General features: G+C 42.9%; 1 protein-coding gene and 1 long non-coding RNA gene across 3 annotated transcripts; one reads left to right on the top strand and one right to left on the bottom strand.

Moving 5' to 3' along the window:
• The first annotated feature begins 1729 nt into the window (after nt 1–1729).
• Nucleotides 1730–3579, top strand: mrps17 (mitochondrial ribosomal protein S17). Of its 2 annotated transcripts, none has more exons than XM_020509361.2 (3): nt 1730–1829; nt 2331–2474; nt 2896–3579. In XM_020509361.2, the coding sequence occupies exons 2-3, from the start codon at nt 2352–2354 to the stop codon at nt 3223–3225; spliced, it is 453 nt and encodes a 150-aa protein (XP_020364950.1). In that variant the 5' UTR covers nt 1730–1829; nt 2331–2351; the 3' UTR covers nt 3226–3579. The 2 variants fall into 2 exon arrangements, with proteins under 2 accessions (XP_020364950.1, XP_031654324.1); XM_031798464.1 differs by lacking the exon at nt 1730–1829 and adding an exon at nt 1865–2252.
• A 4104-nt stretch (nt 3580–7683) lies between these two features.
• Nucleotides 7684–14255, bottom strand: LOC116355067 (uncharacterized). The gene is made up of 3 exons (XR_004204284.1): nt 14080–14255; nt 9288–9356; nt 7684–7823 (listed from the first exon to the last, which is right to left on the bottom strand). It is a non-coding gene; the product is annotated as an uncharacterized LOC116355067 (long non-coding RNA).
• Between the last annotated feature and the right edge of the window lie 9468 nt (nt 14256–23723).

The raw sequence follows: 23723 nt of genomic DNA, 5'->3' as shown, positions 1-23723 counted from the left end.
AGAGGCAGCGGTAGACCTGGGCAAGATATCCACAGTGTTTCCCTTAAATGGGAAACTAACACGAGGAGAACCAGACCTATTGTGTTCTCTCCTCAGCATGTGCCTGATTAAGACCAGATTGGCCTGTGGTTGGTTGGTTCTGACACGCATCCAATTCCCACTCAGGGACAGAGCGAACTGTTTACTCTCTGCTATGCATACATATGATTTCTGACTTCACTTTCTTTTTTCTCTCTTCTCCAGTGGAAAACAAAGAGGGATGTGTTCCAATGCCAAACGATTGGTCTGATTAGAAGCTGCAGGCTGGGGGGTTATTGCTGTGTTAAAATGACCAGACATACAGATAAGAAAACTTAAAAGTGAAGAGCCTGACAAAATCTATTTGTTCTGTTCCAATCTGAATAAGTTAAGACATTATGAAAAAAAACAAGAGTTATGTGGCTGACAAAGTACATTTTCCTAGCTTCTATTCCACTATTGAACTAGGCTATAACAGCTCTCAAGATCCCAAGGGGGGTATATCCAGCACTTGAATTCTTAAACTGAAGGTATGGACCATATCTGGATCAATGAACTACTATCCAGACACTCTGTTTTAACATTTATGAACTGTATTAATCCTCGCCAGTGATAAGGTTTTGGAAATCTTTGGAACTTGAATTGAATTCATTTTTGGGTAACAGACATATACAACAAACTGTACAATGTGGACCCAGAGGATATCACTTGAAAGTATTCATTAAAACGCTTGTTTCCAAAGTGGTCCTCGATGGTAGAAATGTTCATATAAGCGAGAAAGAATCTTTCAAATACAAAAGATACACTTACTGTACGCCGTTTAGCAAGGTTGAACCCAGCTGTTTTCACACACTGCTTTGACTACAACACATACTTTCACCTTGCGCTAGCTTTTCCATTGGACCATTCCATTCCAAATTTCCGGTTGGATTGCATGTGGTTCTGGAAATATAGCCGGGTACACCTTTACTAAACTGCGTACAGTATGTGTATCTGTTGTAAATTATATCTCGCTGGTATGAAAGTTAAGTTCCAAATGTTTCCAAAAACCGAGGAATATTCACATTAAGATGGAGCATTTGGACAGCATCCGACAGCTTTGGAGTGTTAGTGCATTTTCCTCACATGGCAAAATGTGACGTGGAATATCTCCACTGTCATGGAATGGAATTAGAGTCATGAGAAGGGCTAGGCTATATTGAACTCTTGGACCTAAACATCTCTTGTCTGTCACAAATGTTGAATAAAATTATATTTGAACTTACTCTACCAATTGTCCATGGGGTTGGTTCTCATATAGGGTGGAATTTGAGACTACGAGTCCCCCAGACTACAAGTCCCCCACGAGTTATTGCTTGTTTGTGCACATTTGGCACAAGTCCAGGACTTTTATTTTGACAGGAGGAAAGCTGAGAAGAAGTGGGTCTACAACAGACCCACGTTTGGAAAGTCTGTTTAATAATACGTTCCTTTGGATATTTTGTCTCAAATTCCACCTATAGAAAAACCAACCCCACAGACAATTGGTAGAGTAAGTTCAAATTATGTGGATAAACAATAAGAAAGTACGAAATGTGATTGATTGATGTAAAAATATTACTGTGTATATCACTAAGTATTTACTGTGGAAAGGAATGCCCATGCGATTTGAGGAAGGTAATCAACCAAGAACCAAACGGCAACGTATTGTTCCTTTTTATACTCCGTAGTTACGTCATCATTATTCCGTAGGTACGTCATCAAAACAAGCCAGAGTCGGTCGGATCGCATTGACACAATTCTGACCTTCACTTGAACAGTTACCCAATAAAGTAAGTCGATTTGCCTATTTATATCTTGACATTAAAATAGCATTACTGTTAAGTTCAATGTTGAGGTTGCTGTTTTGCTTGTGTGCTTTTTTTATTCATGCCAACGCGAAGTCAGATGATCAAGAAATGCTAACGTTAACTGGCAAGCTAATGTTAGTTTGCCGTCCGTCCAATCTATCTGGTGGTGTCATATCACAGTTTGTATATAACTAGGCAAGTCAGTTAAGAATATTTTTTTTTTTACAATGACGGCCTAACCCGGCGACGCTGGGCCAATTGTGCGCCGCCCTATGGGACTCCCAATCACGGTTGTGATACAGCCTGGAAGCAGGGTCTGTAGTGACGCCTCTAGCACTGAGATGCAGTTCCTTGGACCACTTCGCCACCCAGCAGCCAAAGTCTGTGGTCAAATACTTTAAATAGGTACAAGGCTTATCAGTTAAACAACCCTCATGCAACTTTGTCATCCTATTTATCCTGTCTGTGTGTACTGTGTTCTAGGAATTTGTAAGCTTTAGCAGGATGTCTGTAAAACAGGCTTCAGTCCATGCTAAATGGATCATCGGCAGAGTGATCGGGACCAAGATGCAGAAGACTGCAAAAGTTAGAGTCACCAGACTGGTTCTGGACCCGTACCTGCTCAAGGTAAACACAGACGGGTCAGCCCAGTGTCACAGGTGGGATCTCCCACGGGAGAAAAAAAACGTCTTGACCATTAGACCGAGAGGGACACTGATTTTGAAGTTGCTGGCAGGGCTACCTCATCACGAGACAATGAGCCTGACTCATGCCCACTACATTAGTACTCTAGGCCAGTCCAGCACATTCACTTAATAGGTGCATATCTATGGAGGCAACCTCTCCTCGTAGGCTTTACGTCATCTGCACTGATGTAAAAAAAAAAAAAAAATAGACATACCGGCAAATTTGTAAAGAAAATTCCCTATTGCTTTGGTTATTTCTCACTCAATGTTATAGCTTATTTTTTATTCAGGGTACTGTAACATCTACCATCCCTAGTTGTCCAACAACTGTACCAGTCCTCACTCTCACCTCTCTCTTACAGTACTACAACAAGAGAAAGACCTACTTTGCCCACGATGCCTTGCAGCAGTGCACTGTGGGAGATATAGTCCTTCTGAAGGCCCTTGCTGAGCGCAGGTCGAGACATGTGAAACATGAACTGGCGGAGATTGTCTACAAGGTGGGCAACGTGGTGGACCCCCTGACAGGGAAGAGGGTGGCGGGGAGCGAGTTTCTAGAGTGCCTCACTGACCCCCCACACAGTCTGGAGCAGGAGTGTCCGACGCTAACAGAGAAATTACAGGAACTCAACATCTCTGCTGCTACCTCTTCAGGTGCAACCTTGGTCTCATCATCCACAACCACACCTTGACCTTGCATCATTATTTGATTGGGGTGATTTGTATTTTGTATATCTATGTTGGGTTTTTTTCTAACTCAAAGTGCTTGACGTTGTATGGGGGTGTAACTAATCACCAATTCCACCTGCTGTTATTTGATGTTTTTGTTTGTCATTGATTATGTTGTCTTGGTTTATATGCAATTCTGCAATCAAGTCTAAAATGTTTCCATCTTTAAATTCAAGGTGAATTCAATAGATTGTTTTCAGGTGTTGCATAGTTCAGCTGTTTTGAATTCAGGTTGTGTATAAATCTATCAATCACATCCAATGCCATACAATTATATTTTATCATCAAATAAAAAGACCCCAATGGGAAAACAGTCATTTCCCCCTGCATTTGTTCCCCCACATAAGCCTACATGAAGTTGTTGATACAAACTTGCTTCATTCATTTGGATTTATGTTGATCAGAGGCATGCATTTAATTCTTATTTTGATAAAAGATCATTCAGATGACTTCACGTTGACACATGCAATCATTTTTGGTCATAGTATCCTGTGGTCACTTTTTTAGATTTGTCGGTATTGATGAATGTGGCTTTACCGCCATCTAGTGGAAACAGTTGATATTCTATTTTGTATGACCTGGAACGTTATAGCACAGAGTTTCTATACCCAGATACGAAACTTCCGCGAACGCTTGCGACCAAACTGACCGTGGTTTGGAGTTCGAGAAGTCAATGAGAAAAGTGACATTCTTCCTTAGTTGTTCATTTTGCAAACTAGTTTTTCCGAAATCGAAAAACACAACCAAGAGTCGAGGCAATATCTTAAGCAGTTGAACTTATTCCTCCAACCTCGTGAAACAAACCGTTTTCATTTGCGTCGAAAACAACTTTATATTGAAGGAGTCCCGTTGACTGCCTGCACATGCGCAGTTATGCGTAAAACGACGCGATTAGGTGCTTCTACGCATGAGTTTAGCTGACCAACGTCGCTATGACATCGCCTACAAGCAGTGGCGACGCATCATTCAGAGCCCCACCTGTTTTGAGCCCCACATTTTTAGCAAAAAAAGAAATACATATTTTTGGGAGGGGTTTCCTGTTTTCCATTTTATTTTGGCAATTAACATGTGTCAGATCTCAGATTACACTATCAAAATAAAGTCGCACACTCCATGTATAATCTCCCAGCAATTTAATGGGTATTTACCAATGTTTCGGCATCACTGTGCCTTCATATAGAAACATAATGGAATATTGTACATCATATTAGCGTCAACATACATTATTGTTTCATTCAATTTCACATAATTTCGTATTTCATTTTTGTTACATGTAATCTTTTGGTTCAACCTTAATATCAAATCAAATCAAATTTATTTATATAGCCCTTCCTACATCAGCTGATATCTCAAAGTGCTGTACAGAAACCCAGCCTAAAACCCCAAACAGCAAGCAATGCAGGTGTAGAAGCACGGTGGCTAGGAAAAACTCCCTAGAAAGGCCAATACCTAGGAAGAAACCTAGAGAGGAACCAGGCTATGTGGGGTGGCCAGTCCTCTTCTGGCTGTGCCGGGTGGAGATTATAACAGAACATGGCCAAGATGTTCAAATGTTCATAAATGACCAGCATGGTCGAATAATAATAAGGCAGAACAGTTGAAACTGGAGCAGCAGCACAGTCAGGTGGAAGTTGAAACTGGAGCAGCAGCATGGCCAGGTGGACTGGGGACAGCAAGGAGTCATCATGTCAGGTAGTCCTGGGGCATGGTCCTAGGGCTCAGGTCCTCCGAGAGAGAGAAAGAAAGAGAGAAGGAGAGAATTAGAGAACGCACACTTAGATTCACACAGGACACCGAATAGGACAGGAGAAGTACTCCAGATATAACAAACTGACCCCAGCCCCCCGACACATAAACTACTGCAGCATAAATACTGGAGGCTGAGACAGGAGGGGTCAGGAGACACTGTGGCCCCATCCGAGGATGGGCTCATATATAATGAGCATCAACAGGGGGAACGTATTAGGTGTAAGCTAAAAAGCTGTACAAATATTTTTGACATTTATAAGACTTGTTCATAAAGGAAAATGTGTTCATAAGAAGGGCCTGAGATCAAAGTCAATATTCAGACCACTAGGGGTCAATGTTTTTAGACAGGATATCCATTAAGCCTCTCTTTGTAGTAGTAGGATCTCAATGTTACCTCTCCTTGGTAGAGTAACAAGCTCAATGTCTGTATATTTGAGGGAGGAGATGGGATGGTTAGCTTCAACAAAGTGAGCTGCTACTAGATAGTCAATGTTCTTACACCTGATTGAGCTGCAATATTCAGCTATGTGTTGTTGTAATTGTCTTTTGTTTGTTCTATGTCGGCTTTTCCACATGACAGGTGATGAGATAGATTACTCTCTTGGTCTTTTATGAGATGATACCCCTCACAGGGATCTTTCGACCTGTATGTGGGTGTCTGAAGAAAGACATTTTTATGGTGCTATTACACTGTGCGCATGAGCCACATTTGTAGTTCCCATTTGGGATAGGTGTCTGAGTGGGCTCAGGGGGCAGGTCAGATCTCACCAAACTATCTCCGATATTGTGACCACACTTATAGACCACCAGTGGGGTTTCCCTGAAGAGGTGTGCAAATTTTTTTTGTCTGATTGCAGAATATGCCAGTGCTTTTTCAGAATTGCTTTCATTTTCTCCGAACCCTTGGTGTACTTAGTACAAAAGACTGTTGCCCTGTTTTTCTTCTTTGGTTAATTTTTAGTAATTCCGCTCTTGGTTTTTAGTTTGCCGTTAGTCAGCACCTCCACACAAGCTATTTTTCTGGATGTGTGCCAGCTCATGTTTTTTTATCTGTTGTTTTTTTACATATCAGATTACAAACAATATTTTAAAAAACCATATGATTCAGTTAATAAAGCTGCATACAAACATGGTCTCTTTTTGGTTTCTAGAATAAGGAAGCTCCAAAATGCAGGTGTTTCAGCCTAGCTCAGTGCTTTCTGTGGTGGTGGGGCAAGCCAGCAGAAAATACGGTGCGTTGCGCCGTGATTGGCTCAGTGTTCTGTCACTCATGGGGACACTATGTCACGTCCAAGTCTAAGGGTAGAGCTAGACAATTCAAGCCCTAGAGTTACATTACCTGCCATAGAGTTACATTAGAGGTGCCCATCCAAGAAGGCTCAAGGTCATTGGCCACAGATAAAATGACATCAAATCACGTATCTACAGTAGCATTATATCTACATACTTTCAAAATCTTAGCTAGCAGTCATCATCATGAGTCAAGTCGACAATCTACTGGCAAATCCTTTTTAATCCCTGTCATATGAAGAGAAATAATGAAGAGAAATGATAAACAAAACGTATCGGTGCTCATTGGCCATTGGACATAAACATTACACAACAAGTTGGAAATCACAAATTCAACAATGAGTGGTTTGGAATGAATCAGTGGCTAACTGCAAGGATTGCAAAGCAATCATTAGCCTGCTATTCAGTGGAGTGGCTGTGTGGTACCACGTCTAAGATTAAGGGTCCCTTTTCCTAGTTTAAAATGATAAACATTCAACATTGTCAAGACTAAGCATCTCTTTTCCTAGTTAAAAATTTATAACCATTCAACATTGTCAATGAAGCATGATTTGTGCCACGCTCAAAAAAAGTGTTCACTCTGAACTTCAAAATCGGACTTTAGTGAGTTCAAGACAACTGGGAACTCAGGAAAAATGAGCTACGACTGAGAAAATACGTTTTGAACTGTCATCCAACTTCGAATTGTAAATTCAGAACTCAGACCTCTTTCTAGAGCTACGACCTGAAGATCACTAATGTCATCATGATTCAACCTCGAGTTCCCAGTTGTCGTGAAAGCACCATACATCCAGAGAATGACCGGCTTTGATGATAAAGTTTGATGACAAAATTTGCCCACGAAGGACCGCCACGCCACCTTCCTGTTCAAGTGAGTATAGCACAACAAGGTAAGTCCAAAAATGTCTTGCATGCTGCTGCATAAATTATATGCCAGGAAGATATGTATACTGTAGCTAAGACAATAATACTGAGTATATGTTGTGTAGTAAGCTGTTAGTAACCCATGTGCCTCACCCTAATAATTTGGTCTATTTTCACCTCTTAATTTCGTCTAATTTTCTGACTCAGTGGTGCACATGTAGCCTATAACCTGTTTTTGACAAATGTAATCATTGAATATTGTAAGAGCTTTCATCGTCTGCTTACAGTGCCTTGCAAAAGTATTCATCTCCCTTGGCATTTTTCCTATTTTGTTTTGTTTTGTTTTCCTATGAACTTACAGTTCATATATAAGGAAATCATTCAATTGAAATAAATGCATTAGACCCAGTCCATGGATTTCACATGACTGGGAATACAATTATGCATCTGTTGGTCACAGATACCTTTAGAAAAAGTTAGGGACGTGGATCAGAAAACCAGTCAGTATCTGGTGTGACCTCAAATTTGCCTCATGCAGCGTGATACATCTTGGCATAGAGTTGATCAGGCTGTTGATCGTGGCCTGTGGAATGTTGTCCCACTCCTCTTCAATGCATAGCCACCGGACGTAGCAGTGCTGAGGGTGCTGCAGCATCCCCTGAAAAATCAGAATGAGAAATATCTGAATAAAAAAATACAAATGTGTGTCAACATTTTTTTCTCTCACAAAAGTAATGCACTGGGCCTTTAATAGTCCTTTATTAGTGGACCGATATATCTGTCTGCAGCGGCAGAAAAAATATTTCTACAGCACCCCCACCTCCAAACTACTTTCCGCGGCTATGCTTCAATGACTGTGCGAAGTCGCTGGATATTGGCCGGAACTGGAACACGCTTTCGTACATGCCGATCCAGAGCATCCCAAAAATGCTCAGTGTGTGACATATCTAGTGGCTATGCAGGCCATGGAAGACCTAGGACATTTTCAGCTTCCAGGAATTGTATACAGATCCCTGCTACATGGGGCCCTGCATTATCATGCTGAAACATGAGGTGATGGCGGCGGATGAATGGCACGTCAACGGGCTAAAAATACAATTGTGTTTGTTGTCCATAGCTTATGCCTGCCCATACCATAACCCCACTGCCACCATGGGTTACTCTGTTCACAATGTTGACATCAGAAAACCACTCGCCCACACGATGCCATACCACATGGTCTGCGGTTGTAAGGCCGGTTGGACATACTGACACATTCTCTAAAATGACGTTGGAGGCGGCTTATGGTAGAGAAATAAACATACAATTCTCTGGCAACAGGTCTGGTGGTCCTTCCTGCAGTCAGCATGCCAATTGCACGCTCCCTCAAAACTCGAGACATCTGTGGCAGGCATTGTGTTGTGTGGCAAAACTGCACATTTTAGAGTGGCCTTTTATTGTCCTCGGTACAAGGTACACCTTTTTAATAATCATTCTGTTTAATCAGCTTCTTGATATGCCACACCTGTCAGGTGGGTGGATTATGTTGGCAAAGGAGAAATGCACACCATCAGGGATGTTAACAAATTTGTGCACAAAATTTGAGAGAAATAAGCTTTATGAGACCAACACTTTACATGCTGCATTTATATTTTTGTTCAGTACATGAAGACTATGCCTTTGTACATAGATGGAAACTGGTACAAAATACACAAAAAAACATTGCCCACGTTATCCGGTTTCCTGGTGTTTAGGCCTACTGTTGGTCAAGGTCTAAGACTCCGTTTACACAGGCAGGCCAATTCCAATTATGGGCAAAAGAGCTAATCTGATTGGTCAAAAGATGGTAAAAAAATATCGAATTGGTCTGTCTGTGTAAACACAGCCTAATGCTGTACATAATAACAATACACATCTAACAAATACCAAATTATTTGATGTCTAGATTGAGGAAAGTACAGTGCGCTCTAAAATAGAGACCTCCCAAGCTATGAAGTCAGCGCTAAGTGAAAAACCCAGTTCAGTGAAGGCAAAGGTGTTTACTGTATCAGGTTTCCCTCTCTCTGTCTGGGTATAGCTCACATGCAGTTGTTGACCAGGTAAATATACAGTATATAAGAATGCTGATTAAGTTACCTCTTACCTACTTATGGGACCCCTTTGTGATAAACCCATGTATTCTTTATCCAACAGGCAGCTGATGTTAGGGAAGCTGTCGATCAAATCAAATAAAAAATGTAATTGTATTAGTCACATGCGCCAAATACCACAAGTGCAGACCTTACAGTAAAATGCTTACTTACAAGCCCTTAACCAACAATGCAGTTTTAAGAAAAATAAGTGTTAAGAAATAACAAATAATTAAAGAGCAACAATAAAATAACAGTAGCGAGGCTACATACAGGGGGTACCGGTACAGAGGCAATGTGCGGGGGAACAGGTTAGCCGAGGTAATTGAGGTAATATGTTCATGTTGGTAAAGGTAAAGTGAGTATGCATAGATAATAAACAGAGAGTAGAAGTAGTGTAAAACTGGGGTGGTGGGGTGAGTCAATGCAAATAGTCCAGGTAGACATTTAATTAGCTTATGGCTTGGGGGTAGAAGCTACGGTAGCAAAGAGAACAGTCTCTGACTAGGGTAGGTGGAGTCTTTGGCAATTTTTAGGGCCTCTGACACTGCCTTTTATAGAAGTTCTGGATGGAAGGAAGCTTGGTCCCAGTGATGTAATGGGCCATATGCCCTACCCTCTGTAGTGCCTTGAGGTCGGAGGCTGGGCAGTTGCCATACCAGGTGGTGATGCAACCATTCAGGATGCTCTCGATGGTGCAGCTGTATAACTTTTTGAGAATCTGAGGACCCATGCCTCTCCTGAGGGGGAATAGCTGTTGTCGTGCCCTCTTTGGACCATGATAGTTCGTTGGTGATGTGTACACCAAGGAACTTGAAGCTCTCAAACCGCCCCCGTGTTGAGGATCAGCGTGCATCATTCCTTTAACTTCTTGACGCACCCATCCCGTTAGCGGGATCATTTTCATCAACACTCGCTGAATTGCAGCGCGCCAAATTCAAATTAAATTACTAAAAATATTTAATATTCATGAAATCACAAGTGCAATATAGCAAAACACAGCTTAGCTTGTTGTTAATCCACCTGGCGTGTCAGATTTCAATACAGCTTTTCGGCGAAAGCATAACAAGCGTTTATGTAAGAACATCTCTCTCAGTAGACAAAATATTACAAACACCTAGCAGCCAAGTAGATTGGTCACGAAAGTCAGAAAAGCAATCGATTAAATCGCTTACCTTTGATGATCTTCGGATGGTTGCACTCACGAGACTCCCAGTTACACAGTAAATGTTCCTTTTGTTCCATAAAGATTATTTTTATATCCAAAATACCTACATTTGTTTGGCGCGTTATGTTCAGAAATCCACAGGCTCGAGCGGTCACGACATCGCAGACGAAAATTCCAAATAGTATCTGTAATGTCCACAGAAACATGTCAAAGTTTTTATAATCAATCCTCAGGTTGTTTTTAAAATATATAATCGATAATATATCAACCGGGACTGTCGCTTTTTCAATCGGAGAGGGAAAGACAATGGCTCTGTTGCGCAAGCAAAACTCTGCGAACACCCAGCTATCCACTGACACGATGTTATCTTTCTCACTCATTTTTCAAAATAAAAGCCTGAAACTATGTCTAAAGACTGTTGACACCTTGAGGAAGCCATAGGAAAAGGAATCTGGTTGATATCCCTTTAAATGGAGGCAAGGCATCCAATGGAACAGAGAGCCTTCAGGAAAAACAGCACTTCCTGGTTCTGTTATACTCACAGACAATATTTTGACAGTTTATGAAACTTTAGGGTGTTTCTATCCTAATCTGACAATTATATGCATATTCTAGTTTCTGGGCCTGAGAAATAGTCAGTTTCAGTTTTTTTGTTGCCAAAAACGAAAATCCTGCCCCCTACACTCAATAAGTTAATTCTGACCAGTTTCCCAGTCCCTGCCACCCCGCTTCACTTTGGGGATGTTGTTCTCGGGGTGATGAGGGGAGTCTCCCACATGAGGGGAGTCTCCCACATGCCTTTTGGTGTTAGCTTATTTTTTTCTTTAAGCAATAGCTTTTTTTCAGTCCACTCTTCCTTAAAGCCCAGTTCTATGGAGTGTATGGCTTAAAATGGTCCCTTGGACAGATACTCCAATCTCCTCTGTGGAGCTTTGCAGCTCCTTCAGGGTTATCTTTAGTCTCTTTGTTGCCTCTCTGATTAAGGCCCTCCTTGTCTTGCAGGCTTGTTGTGGTGCCATATTCTTTCAATTTTTTAACAATGGATTTCATGGTGCTCCGTGGGATGTTCAAAGTGTATGATATTTTTTTAGAACTCAACCCTGATCGGTACTTCCCTTTTTTTCATTTCCCTTCCATTTTTGAATATTTTGTGTATGTCTATTACATGAAATCCAAATAAAAATCTGTTTAAATTACAGGTTGTAATGCAACAAAATAGGAAAAAAAACAAGGGGATGAATACTTTTGCAAGGCACTGTAAGTGCCATGCTTGTGGAGTGTCCTTCCCTATAAGCGTGCTGAATGTCTGGTGTCAATTTGGCTACTGTGAAATAGTAAACTTCTGGAAAAAATGGTACAATGCTAAGGGTTAATAACAGGCTGACTGGTCAGCTATTTGAGCCAGTAAAAGGAGCTTTACTATTCTTGGGAATGACTTTAGCTTCCCTCCAGGTCTGAGGGCACACACTTTCTAGAAGGCAAATAGGAGTGGCAATATCGTTCACTTTTAACCTCAGTAATTTTCCATCCAAATTGTCAGACCCCGGTGGCTTGTCATTGTTGATGGACAACAATACTTCTTCCCCTCTTCAACACTGACTTTACATAATTCAAAAGTACAATTCTTGTCTGTCTGTCATGCCCTGATCTGTTTCACCTGTCTTGTGATTGTCTCCACCCCCTCCAGGTGCGCTTATTTTGCCTGGTGTATTTCACCCTGTGTTTTCTTTCTCTCTGTGCCAGTTCGTCTTGTATGTTGTCAAGTCAACCAGTTGGACTTTCTGTACTCCTGCTTCTCTTCTCTTTTGCCAGTCCTCCACAACCATCCCACAATAAGTTGGGTGAATTTAGTCTCATTCCTCCTGACAGAGCTGGTGTAACTGAGTCAGGATCGTAGGCCTTCTTGCTCGCACAAGCTTTTTCAGTTCTGCCCAGGTCAGGGCTTTGTGATGGCCACTCTAATACCTTGACTTTGTTGTCCTTAAGCCATTTTGCCACAACTTTGGCAGTATGCTTGGGGTAATTGTCCATTTGGAAGACCCATTTGCGACCAAGCTTTAACTTCCTTACTGATATCTTGAGATGTTGCTTCAATATATCCACATAATTTTCCTACCTCATTTTGCCATCTATTTTGTGAAGTGCACCAGTCCCTACTGCAGCAAAGCACCCCCACAACATGATGCTGCCACCTCCGTGCTTCACGGTTGGGATGGTGTTCGTCGGCTTGCAAGCCTCCCCCTTTTTCCTCCAAACATAACGATGGTCATTATGGCCAAACAGTTCTATTTTTGTTTCATCAGACCAGAGGACATTTCTCCAAAAAGTATGATCTTTGTCCATGTGCAATTGAAATCCATAGCCTGGCTTTTTTTATGGCGGTTTTGGAGCAGTGGCTTCTTCCTTACTGAGTGGCTTTTCAGGTTATGTCGATATAGGACTTGTTTAACTGTGGATATAGATACTTTTGTACCTTTACTTGGAAGCTTATCAGAAGTAGACTTGATAGTGCAGGGTGGTCTTCCTACTAGGGCACACCGCTTCAGTGCTATCAGGGTAACTCTGGTTCACAGGCTCATGATTACTGCATCCAATAGCTGTACGATTAACAAAGTTATTCAGGGCAATTAGGGGGACATAAATTAAGTTACTTACATTGTGTCTGCCAACGCCCCTAGGATAATGTACATTTAATGCAGCATTATGATGATTCATTGTAACAATCATAGGGAATAGCTGAGCTGGTCTTGGGTCATTGCTAAGTCATTGTTTCAACACAGCCTTGAAAGGCATGGACAGAGTCCAGGAACCCAGATTATTTGGATGGTCTCCGTCATTCCTGTAGAGTATCTTCAGCTCCCGGCATCTGTCGTAGAACTGTCGGAAGCAGCCTTGTGATATACTGTACTCGTGCTGCTAGGTAGCACAGGGTTTTTGCCTGGGGAACTGAGATGTTTCTCACCATAGAGCTGCCTATGATGACAGCTGGTGATGTTAAATGGGCCAGTCTCTCAGGCATTCTCACTGTCTGGTGAGGCTGGGAGCTCTGAGGATCTGAACCCGAGGTAGAAGCCAGCGGAGAGGGAGACAGAACCGAGGCTGTTTCTGGTCTGTGTCAGGTCCGGGCTCAACATCTCCAAGGAGACCCCCATTGCCAGAGGATACTGTCTTCAAATTCCAAGGGGAGTGATGTATCTCCATGACTGGTTGGTTGGGTCGAGAACAGCTCCGTTCTCCAGGGACGGGGAGATCCCTTCAGGGATGGAACCCTGCTGAGCACCGGCCTGTCGGCTGTGGAGAGCCGATACGGCGGTGACACTTCCACTAGACCAGAGAGGCGTCCAGCTACAGGGGTGGAAGAAAAAGAAAAAGTAGGCGGGTGTGGATTCCCCAGTAGCTTGTGTAGGTTTGCTTCTTGCTTGCTAAGAGTAGCCACTTCGCCCCTGTTGCAGTTGATACATTGAAAGTCAACGCGGTCTACATTGTCCCGGAGCAAAGCAAAGTAAACACAGCCACTACAGCGCTGGAAACATTCTCCATTTGAGACCACCAAGCCAGCTAAGCTAGCTGGGCTTCCGTGTCTCTCCCCCTCTGCGGAATCTGGAGGGATCAGACAGCAGTGCTCACAGATACTCTACCTTAGATACTCTTACATCAGGCGAGCTAAATCTTCGTTAATATTTGATTTTGTGCACTAGCTGTTATTTACAAACAGACACAGACCGCCATCCCTTGTCTTACCGGAGGCAGCTGTTCTATCTTGCCGAAATGTTCAGGCTGAGAGAGAAGATAGAGCAGCTGACTCTGTCTGGACTGAAATGAAGCGTCAACTAAACACTTTTTCGGTGGAAAGCTACTCATTCATTAACATATAATGATCTCAGTCTCTCCCCCTCCACCTACTCGCAGGCGGTATTACCCCACTGACGGTGACATAAGAAATGTCATGTTTAAGATCAAGTAGGGCACATGAAAGTCTAACATTGACAAGGAACATTTTAAGGTGCAACAATAGACATTTAAGTGACAGGACAGGAAATGTTTGAGTCAATTCCGTGAATAATTCAGAATTAATAGTCTTATTGTTTTGTATGTCTATGTAACGGGTCATTCCCTCTTCCACAGGCCCTGGTCCACTACAGGCCATACCATGTCAACGAGAGCCAATAAACAAAGCTTCTGCTGTGCCTGCAGGCTCCCTGGCAAAAGAGACTAGTAACCATTATGGCCAACAGGTGTGTTCTCTAGACACAACCTACATGACCTGCCGGTACTCTGTGCCACAGTTTTTTCTGTGTGTCCGAACCAAGGTTTGTTATGCTGTTGTCGGGGCCTTTGTCACACAGACAGAGACGACATAAGAGAGGCCCTCCGTGTGATCAAGGACTGGAACGTGGTTTGCAGCCACTTTATGGTGGACTTCTCTAAAGTTGAAATTGGTGCACTTGAAGGGGAGTTCCTAGGTAAACTGTTGCATCCACTGAAACATGATGGTTGTCTCATTAGATTGTAGTATTTAGGTTTTATCATCTGCTAATGATAAAGATGAAGTAACATCCCATATTCTTTTGTTGGCAGACCGATACCTTTGTATCTTATCTAATTGTATTTTTGTCTTACAGGATTCAAGGTAATCCTCTGACTTCCATAGAGAGAAGGCCTGGGTTGAATGACGAGGAAAAGGGACAATGGGCTTGGCCAATAAACTGAAACGGTCCATTGCTAGGTCCTTTGCGGTTGAAGACTTCAACCGGAACCTGGCTGAACTGGGAAACAGCAAACCGTGGATTGAGAACCCAAAGCTGAGGGGTTGGTTCTCTCACAAATGGCTGCCACTGTCACGGGAAACTTGGTGCGTGAGAGAAGAATCAGGCGCAGAGAGCATATAGTTCCACAGGAAGACGTGCACTTTAATATCGCACTGAGAATAATGCCCAACAACACAGGGCGCGGAAAATGTGGACCAACCCAACACACAGGGTACCAGGTCCAGAGCACGAACACCAAAAAACATACACACGTAACATATAAGTAATCCCGCACGAAACAAAGGCGGGTAAACGTACTTTAAATAAGGAAGCCCATCAAGCACACAAATAGACACAGGTGCAACTAATAAGACAAAACAAACAGACAACGAAAAAGGGATCAGTGGCGGATAGTAGGCCGGTGACGACGACCGCCGAGCACCGCCCGAACAGGCAGGGGAGCCAACTTCGCCGGAAGTCGTGACAGCCACAAGCTCAGGTTTCACATTGATTTTAAGTATAACTTTTTAGTGTAACAGGCTGATAAATTATTGATTGTTAAAACCTGTCTAGGACACAGGTTCCGCTAACGGAACCTCCCCAACATTCCGCTGAAAAGGCAGCGTGGGAAATTCCAAAATATTTTTTTGAAATATTTTACTTTCACACATTAATAAGTCCAATAAAGCAAATGAAAGATAAACATCTTGTTAGTCTACCCATCGTGTCCGATTTTTTAAAATGTTTTACAGCGAAAACAACATATATTTATGTTAGATCACCACCAAATCCATAAAAACACACAGCCATTTTTCCCAGCCAAAGATAGAGTTACAAAAGCAGAATTAGAGATAAAAATGAATCACTAACCTTTGATAATCTTCATCAGATGACACTCATATGACATCAGGTTACACAATACATTTATGTTTTGTTTGATAATATGCATATTTATATAGACAAATCTCGGTTTACATTGGCGCCATGTTAATTACAGAGAGCTACTTCAGATAACAGAAATACTCATCATAAACTTTGACGAAAGATACATGTTTTACATATAATTAAAGATACACTGGTTCTTAATGCAACCGCTGTGCGCTAAGACATAAATATATTTATGTCACCAACTAAATTAAGAAGGCCAGCACAATCAGGGCAGAGGAAGTCACCAAAGATGGTGAAGGGGTGTTCATAGTGAGGAGCCAGACTGACCCTATAGGCTGGTACTCTGGGAACTTTGGGAATGATTGTACGATGCCCTCTTGCACATGCAGAGTGGGGGAGATACACACGCTCCCTTGTAAGCCCTTCTGTGCTGTTTTTAGTTTAGTTGAAGGGTAGGGTTGGGATCAGCTCGGGAACGTCAACAAGGACAATCCCCTGCTGAATCTCCATTATGCCACTTTCAGCCAACAACCCAACTCCACATCTGAGCAGCATGGTGATGGTTTTGATGAAGAAGATTTCCGTCCATACGGAGGTCCACCTGGAAGAGGAACTTTAAGGTGTTGCGCGGGCAATGTGCAGGCTATCTTAAAGAGATCACAGACCTCACTTATCTCCAAGATGAAGAGACCTGTGTCACACCCTGATCTGATCCACTTGTCACTTGTCCTTGTGATTGTCTCCATCCCCTCCAGGTGTCGCTTATTATCCCCAGTGTATATATCCCTGTGTTTCCTGTCTCTCTGTGCCAGTTCGTCTTGTTTGCCAAGTCAACCAGCGTTTTTCCTTGCTCCTATTTTTCCCAGTCTCTGTTTGTTTCTAGTCCTCCTGGTTTCGACCCTTGCCTGTCCTGACTCCAAACCCGCCTGCCTGTCTGTTCTGACTACCAGCCTGCCTATCCCCTTGTACTGTTTTGGACTCTGATCTGGTTTCTGGCCCCTGCCTGGCCTGACCTCGAGACTGCCTACTGTCTGGTACTGTTTGGACTCTGACCTGGTTTATGAACTCTCGACTGTCCCCGACCTGCCTTTGTCTACTCCCTTTGTTATAACAAATATAAGAGCTCTACCATCTGCCTCCTGTGTCTGCATTTGGGTCTCGCCTTATAATAAGAGTGATCATTGTTCCAGAGGAGGGACTGATGTATATTGACTAATTGATTTGAGAATGTGTTAGTATGTTTATAACTGTAGAAGTGCATTAGGAGTAGTAACTAGTGTGTTATGGGTTAGATGGAATGATATATGTGAAAATGTATCTGTAGCAGGGGGAGGGGGTGTTGGGACAACGTTGGTCTGGTCCACACACAGTACTCCTTACAGTACCTCTGATTCCAAGATGGCGTAGCAGTCAGACGTCTTTGTCTTTGTCTTGTCGTGTCCCTTGTATATATCTTTTTATATATTTTCCTTCGCATATCTTTTAAAAATATTTTCCTAAACCTCAACTTCTAAATACTCTCCTGCAACCCGCCTCACCCAATGTGGCGTGGATGTGTTTTTTTCTAAAGTATTTCTATTTACTTTAGCTCTGGAATCCCTTAACTGAAGCTAGCCAACTAACTAGCTACCAGCTATCAGTCAGCAAACCACTGCTAGCAATCATCAGCTAACCTTTAGCTTGGAAAGCTCTTGCCAGTTCGTACAACGTGACTCAAACCAGAGCATAATGGACCTATTTTTCTCTCCATGTCCCCGGATTCCTACCGCAACCTCTGAACCTTTTCAACTGGATCTTCGCAACTAGCTAACCGCAAACCCGGGTGACTACTCCTGGCTAGCATTTCCATCTCGGAGCAAGCACAAATTAGCCTCCCACCGAAGCCCACTCCTGGGCTACAATATCCGGACCCCTTCTACTGCCGGTTCGGGGCATGGAACCCCGCCGATCCTCTAAGACTGGAATCCCGACATAATCTGCCCGAGGATTCCAACAGGCCCCTCAAGCGCGACGTCCACTGAAGTCCCATTCTGCTAACCGTGGCCTGCTAGCTATCTAGAGATACTTGGAACCCTACTTATCCACGACTGGTCTATTGACGTCACCACACGAGGAGGCAAAAACAGACTTTCCTCCATCGCGACATCCCCCAAAGGCCCTTCTGCTAACTTGCTAGCCCCGGTCTGCTAACTGCTAGCTTGCTAGCCCCAGTATTCTAACTGCTTGCTTGCTAACTCCAGTCTGCTAACTGCTAGCTTGCTAGCCCCGGTCTGCTAACTGCTAGCTTGTTAGCCCCAGCCTACTAACTGCTAGCTTGTTAGCCCAGGCCTGCTAACTGTCTGAATCACCATGTCCCCAGTCAGCCCAACCACTCACTGGACCCATATGATCACTTGGCTACACATGCCTTTCTCTAATTTCAATATGCCTCGTCCATTACTGTCCTGGTTAGTGATTTCACTGTGGAGCCTATAGCCCTGCTTAATATGACTTAACCAACCATGTTGTTCCACCTCCTACATACGCGATGACATCATCTGGTTTAAATGTCTCTTGAGACTATATCTCTCTCATCATTAGTCAATGCCTAGGTTTATCTCCAATGTACTCACATCCTACCATACCTTTGTCTGTACATTATACCTTGAAGCTATTTTATCGCCCCCAGAAACCTCCTTTTACTCTCTGTTCCAGACGTTCTAGACATCCAATTCTCATAGCTTTTAGCCGTACCCTTATCCTACTCCTCTGTTCCTCTGGTGATGTAGAGGTGAATCCAGGTCCTGCAGTGCCTAGCTCCACTCCCGCTCCCCAGGTGCTCTCATTTGTTGACTTCTGTAACCGTAAAAGCCTTGGTTTCATGCATGTTAACATTGGAAGCTTACTCCCTAAGTTTGTTTTACTCACTGCTTTAGTACACTCTGCCAACCCAGATGTCTTAGCCGTGTCTGAATCCTGGATTAGCAAAACCACCAAAAACCCTGAAATCTCCATTCCTAACTATAACATTTTCCGCCAAGATAGAACTACCAAAGGGGGCGGTGTTGCAATCTACTGCAAAGATAGCCTGCAGAGTTCGGTCTTACTATCCAGGTCTGTACCCAAACAATTCAAGCTTCTACTTCTAAAAATTCACCTTTCCAGAAACAAGTCTCTCACTGTTGCCGCTTGCTATAGACCACCCTCTGCCCCCAGCTGTGCCCTCGACACCATATGTGAATTGATTTCCCCCATATATCTTCTGAGCTTGTGCTACTAGGTGACCTAAACTGGGACATGCTTAACACCCCGGCCATCCTACAATCTAAGCTTGATACCCTCAATCTCACACAAATGATCAATGAACCTACCAGGTACAACCCCAAACCTGTAAACACGGGCACCCTCATAGATATCATCCTAACTAACTCGCCCTCCAAATACACCTCTGCTGTTTTCAATCAAGATCTCAGCGATCACTGCCTCATTGCCTGCATCCATAATGGGTCTGCGATCAAACGACCACCCCTAATCACTGTCAAACGCTCCCTAAATGCCTTCTGCGAGCAGGCCCTTCTAATCGACCTGGCCGGGGTATCCTGGAATGACATTGACCTCATCCCGTCAGTAGAGGATGCCTGGTTATTCTTTAAAAGTGCCTTCCACGCCATCTTAAATAGGCATGCTCCATTCAAAAAATGTAGAACCAGGAATAGATATAGTCCTTGGTTCACTCCAGACCTGTCTGCCCTTGACCAGCACAAAAACATCCTGTGGCGTACTGCATTAGCATCGAATAGCCCCTGCGATATGCAACTTTTCAGGCAAGTTAGGAACCAATATACACAGGCAGTTAGGAAAGGTAAGGCTAGTTTTTTCAAACAGAAATTTGCATCCTGTAATACAAACTAAAAAAATTGTGTCTGGGACAATGTAAAGTCCATGGAGAATAAGAGCACCTCCTCCCAGCTGCCCACTGCTCTGAGGCTAGGAAACACTGTTACCACCGATAAATCCACTATAATTGAGAATTTCAATAACCATATCTCTACGGCTGGCCATGCTTTCCACCTGGCTACCCCTACCCCGATCAACAGCCCTCCACCCCCCACAGCAACTCGCCCAAGCCTCCCCACTTCTCCTTCACCCAAATCCAGATAGCTGGTGTTCTGAAAGAGCTGCAAAATCTGGTCCCTACAAATCAGCCGGGCTAGACAATCTGGACCCTCTCTTTCTAAAATTATCTGCCGAAATTACTAGCTTGTTCAACCTCTCTTTTGTATCGTCTGAGATTCCCATAGATTGGAAAGCTGCCGCGGTCATCCCCCTCTTCAAAGTGGGAGACACTCTAGACCCAAACTACTACAGACCTATATCTATTCTACCCCGTCTTTCTAAGATCTTCGAAAGCCAAGTTAACAAACAAAACATTTTGAAACCCACCGTACCTTCTCCGCTATGCAATCTGGCTTCAGAGCTGGTCATGGGTGCACCTCAGCTACGCTCAAGGTCCTAAACGATATCATAACCTACATCGATAAGAGAGAGACATTACTGTGCAGCCGTATTCATCAACCTGGCTAAGGCTTTCGACTCTGTCAATCACAACATTCTTATTGGCACACTCAACAGCCTTGGTTTCTCAAATGATTGCCTCGTCAGGTTCACTAACTACTTCTCTGATAGAGTTCAGTGTGTCAAATCGGAGGGCCATTTGTCCGGACCTCTGGCAGTCTCTATGAGGGTGCCACAGGGTTCAATTCTCAGGGTGACTCTCTTCTCTGTATACATCAATGATGTCACTCTTGCTGCTGGTGATTCTCTGATCCACCTCTAAGCAGACGACACCATTCTGTATACTTCTGGCCCCTCTTTGGACACTGTGTTAACTATCCTCCAAGACGAGCTTCAATGCCATACAACTTTCCTTCCGTGGCCTTGCTCTTAAATGCAAGTAAAACTAAATGCATGGTCTTCAACCGGTCGCTGCCTGCACCTGCCCGCCCATCCAACATCACTACTCTGGACGGTTCTGACTTAGAATATGTGTACAACTACAAATACCTAGGTGTCTGGTTAGACTGTAAACTCTCCTTCCAGACTCTCCAATCCAAAGTTAAATCTAGAATTGGCTTCCTATTTCACAACAAAGCATCCTTCACTCATGCTGCCAAACATACACTTGTAAAATTGACCATCCTACCGATGCTCGACGATGTCATTTAAAAAATAGCCTCCAATACCCTACTCAATAAATTGGATGCAGTCTATCTGTAACGATCGTCGTTGGAATGAGACCAAAGTGCAGCGTGGAAATTGTTGATACTTAATGTTCACAAAAAAACACTCAAACAAAATGACAAAACTGAGAAAAACGAAAGCGCACAGTTCTGTCAGGGAAACAACCTAAACAGAAAACAATCACCCACACCTAAAATGGGGAACACAGGCTACCTAAGTATGATTCTCAATCAGAGACAACGAACGACACCTGCCTCTGATTGAGAACCATACCAGGCCAAACACAACATAGAAAAAAGAACATAGACTACCCACCCCAACTCACGCCCTGACCAACTAAAACAAAGACATAACAAAGGAACTAAGGCCAGAACGTGACACTATCACAGTGCCATCCGTTTTGTCACCAAAGCCCCGTATACTACCCACCACTGCGACCTGTACGCTCTCGTTGGCTGGCCCTCGCTTCATACTCGTCGCCAAACCCACTGGCTCCAGGTCATCTACAAGACCCTGCTAGGTAAAGTCCCCCCTTATCTCAGCTCGCTGGTCACCATAGCATCACCCACCCGTAGCACGCGCTCCAGCAGGTATATCTCTCTGGTCACCCCCAAAACCAATTCTTCCTTTGGTCGCCTCTCCTTCCAGTTCTCTGCTGCCAATGACTGGAACGAACTACAAAAATCTCTGACACTGGAAACACTTATCTCCCTCACTAGCTTTAAGCACCAGCTGTCAGAGCAGCTCACAGATCCCTGCACCTGTACATAGCCCATCTATAATTTAGCCCAAACAACTACCTCTCCTCCTACTGTATTTCTTTCTTTTCCTCCTTTGCACCCCTTTATTTCTATCTCTACTTTGCACTTTCTTCCACTGCAAATCTACATTTCCAGTGTTTTACTTGCTATATTGTATTTACTTCGCCACCATGGCCTTTTTTTGCCTTTACCTCCCTTATCTCACCTCATTTGCTCACATTGTACTGTATATAGATTTATTTTTCTACTGTATTATTGACTGTATGTTTGTTTTACTCCATGTGTAACTCTGTGTTGTTGTATGTGTCGAAATGCTTTGCTTTATCTTGGCCAGGTCGCAATTATAAATGAGAACTTGTTCTCAACTTTGCCTACCTGGTTAAATAAAGGTGAAATAAAATAAAAAATATAAAAATACCCTGAATACTCCGACAGGTTTAACACTTATGTTAAAATGGTTGTTGGAGAGGTGTCTTTGAGGGAGGGCCACATGTTTAGGTGTCATATTGAGAATGATGTTAAAATTATTTATGAGGTTGAGTTTATTGTTTTTATTGTATTCTACATAACTGAGAAAACATCGGGCAAGGTAAAGCAATGCATGCACATGCTTATACAGTATGTTAAAAACTATTGGCTGGAGGATGGATCTTTTACTTCTTTCTAGCTATATGTGAAAGCAGATGTTTGGTCCTGATTCCCCAGTATGGTTGAAAGAGAGGCAAATTGCCTCCATAGCAATACATACAGAAGGTGCTTCTCCTTCTCACTTGTACTGGATCAAATTTAAGGGTTGGGATTTAGTAAGTCCCAAAGGGGGGAATATATGGGTGCTTTCTGTTAAAAACGTCAATAGTAATCATAGCCTCAAACTAATTAGCATAACGCAGTGGACATAAATCTTCCTACAAAATCTTCCTATTCATGAAAATCACAAATGAAATATATTGAGTCACAGCTTAGCCTTTTGTTAATCACACTGTCATCTCAGATTTTCAAAATATGCTTTACAGCCAATGCTAGACAAGCATTTGTGTAAGTTTATCATGGCATAAAGCTATGCTAGGCTCTGCTAGGCAACATTTTCACGGAAATAAGAAAAGCAATCAAATTAAATAATTTACCTTTGAAGAACTTCGGATGTTTTCACTCAGGAGACTCCCAGTTAGATAGCAAATGTTCCTTTTTTCCAAAAATAATATTTTTGTAGGTGAAATAGCTCCCGTTTTGTTCTTCACATTTGGCTGAGAAATCGACCGGAAAATGCGGTCACTACAACGCCAAACTTTTTTCCAAATTAGCTCCATAATATCGACAGAAACATGGCAAACATTGTTTAAAATCAATCCTCAAGGTGTTTTTCACATAACAATTCAATAATATAGCCGTCGGGGCAATTGGTTTCTTATAAGAAGCGATTGGAAAAATGGCTACTTGTGTACTTTACGCAAGATTTTCTGCGGGAGCCATCATGTGACCACTTGCTAAATGTGGTCCCTTACGGCTATTCTTCAACATAAATGAGTAAAAAGATGTCACAATGCTGTAGACACCTTGGGGAATACGTAGAAAACGTAGCTCATTCGTAGCTCATTCACAGCCATATAAGGAGTCATTGGCATGAGGCGGTTTAAAAAAATGCGGCACTTCCTGATTTGATTTGTA

This window comes from Oncorhynchus kisutch, linkage group LG19 (genome assembly GCF_002021735.2).
Source record: "Oncorhynchus kisutch isolate 150728-3 linkage group LG19, Okis_V2, whole genome shotgun sequence".
Lineage (NCBI taxonomy): Eukaryota > Metazoa > Chordata > Actinopteri > Salmoniformes > Salmonidae > Oncorhynchus > Oncorhynchus kisutch.
This window is presented reverse-complemented; position numbering and strand designations above follow the sequence as displayed.

What these genes read in the sequence shown, in the direction of transcription:
- mrps17 (XM_020509361.2), top strand. Translation starts at nt 2,352, where the DNA reads ATGTCTGTAAAACAGGCTTCAGTCCATGCTAAATGGATCATCGGCAGA. An exon ending in TGGACCCGTACCTGCTCAAG is followed by an intron (nt 2,475 to 2,895) that starts GTAAACACAGAC and finishes TCTCTCTTACAG; the next exon opens with TACTACAACAAGAGAAAGAC.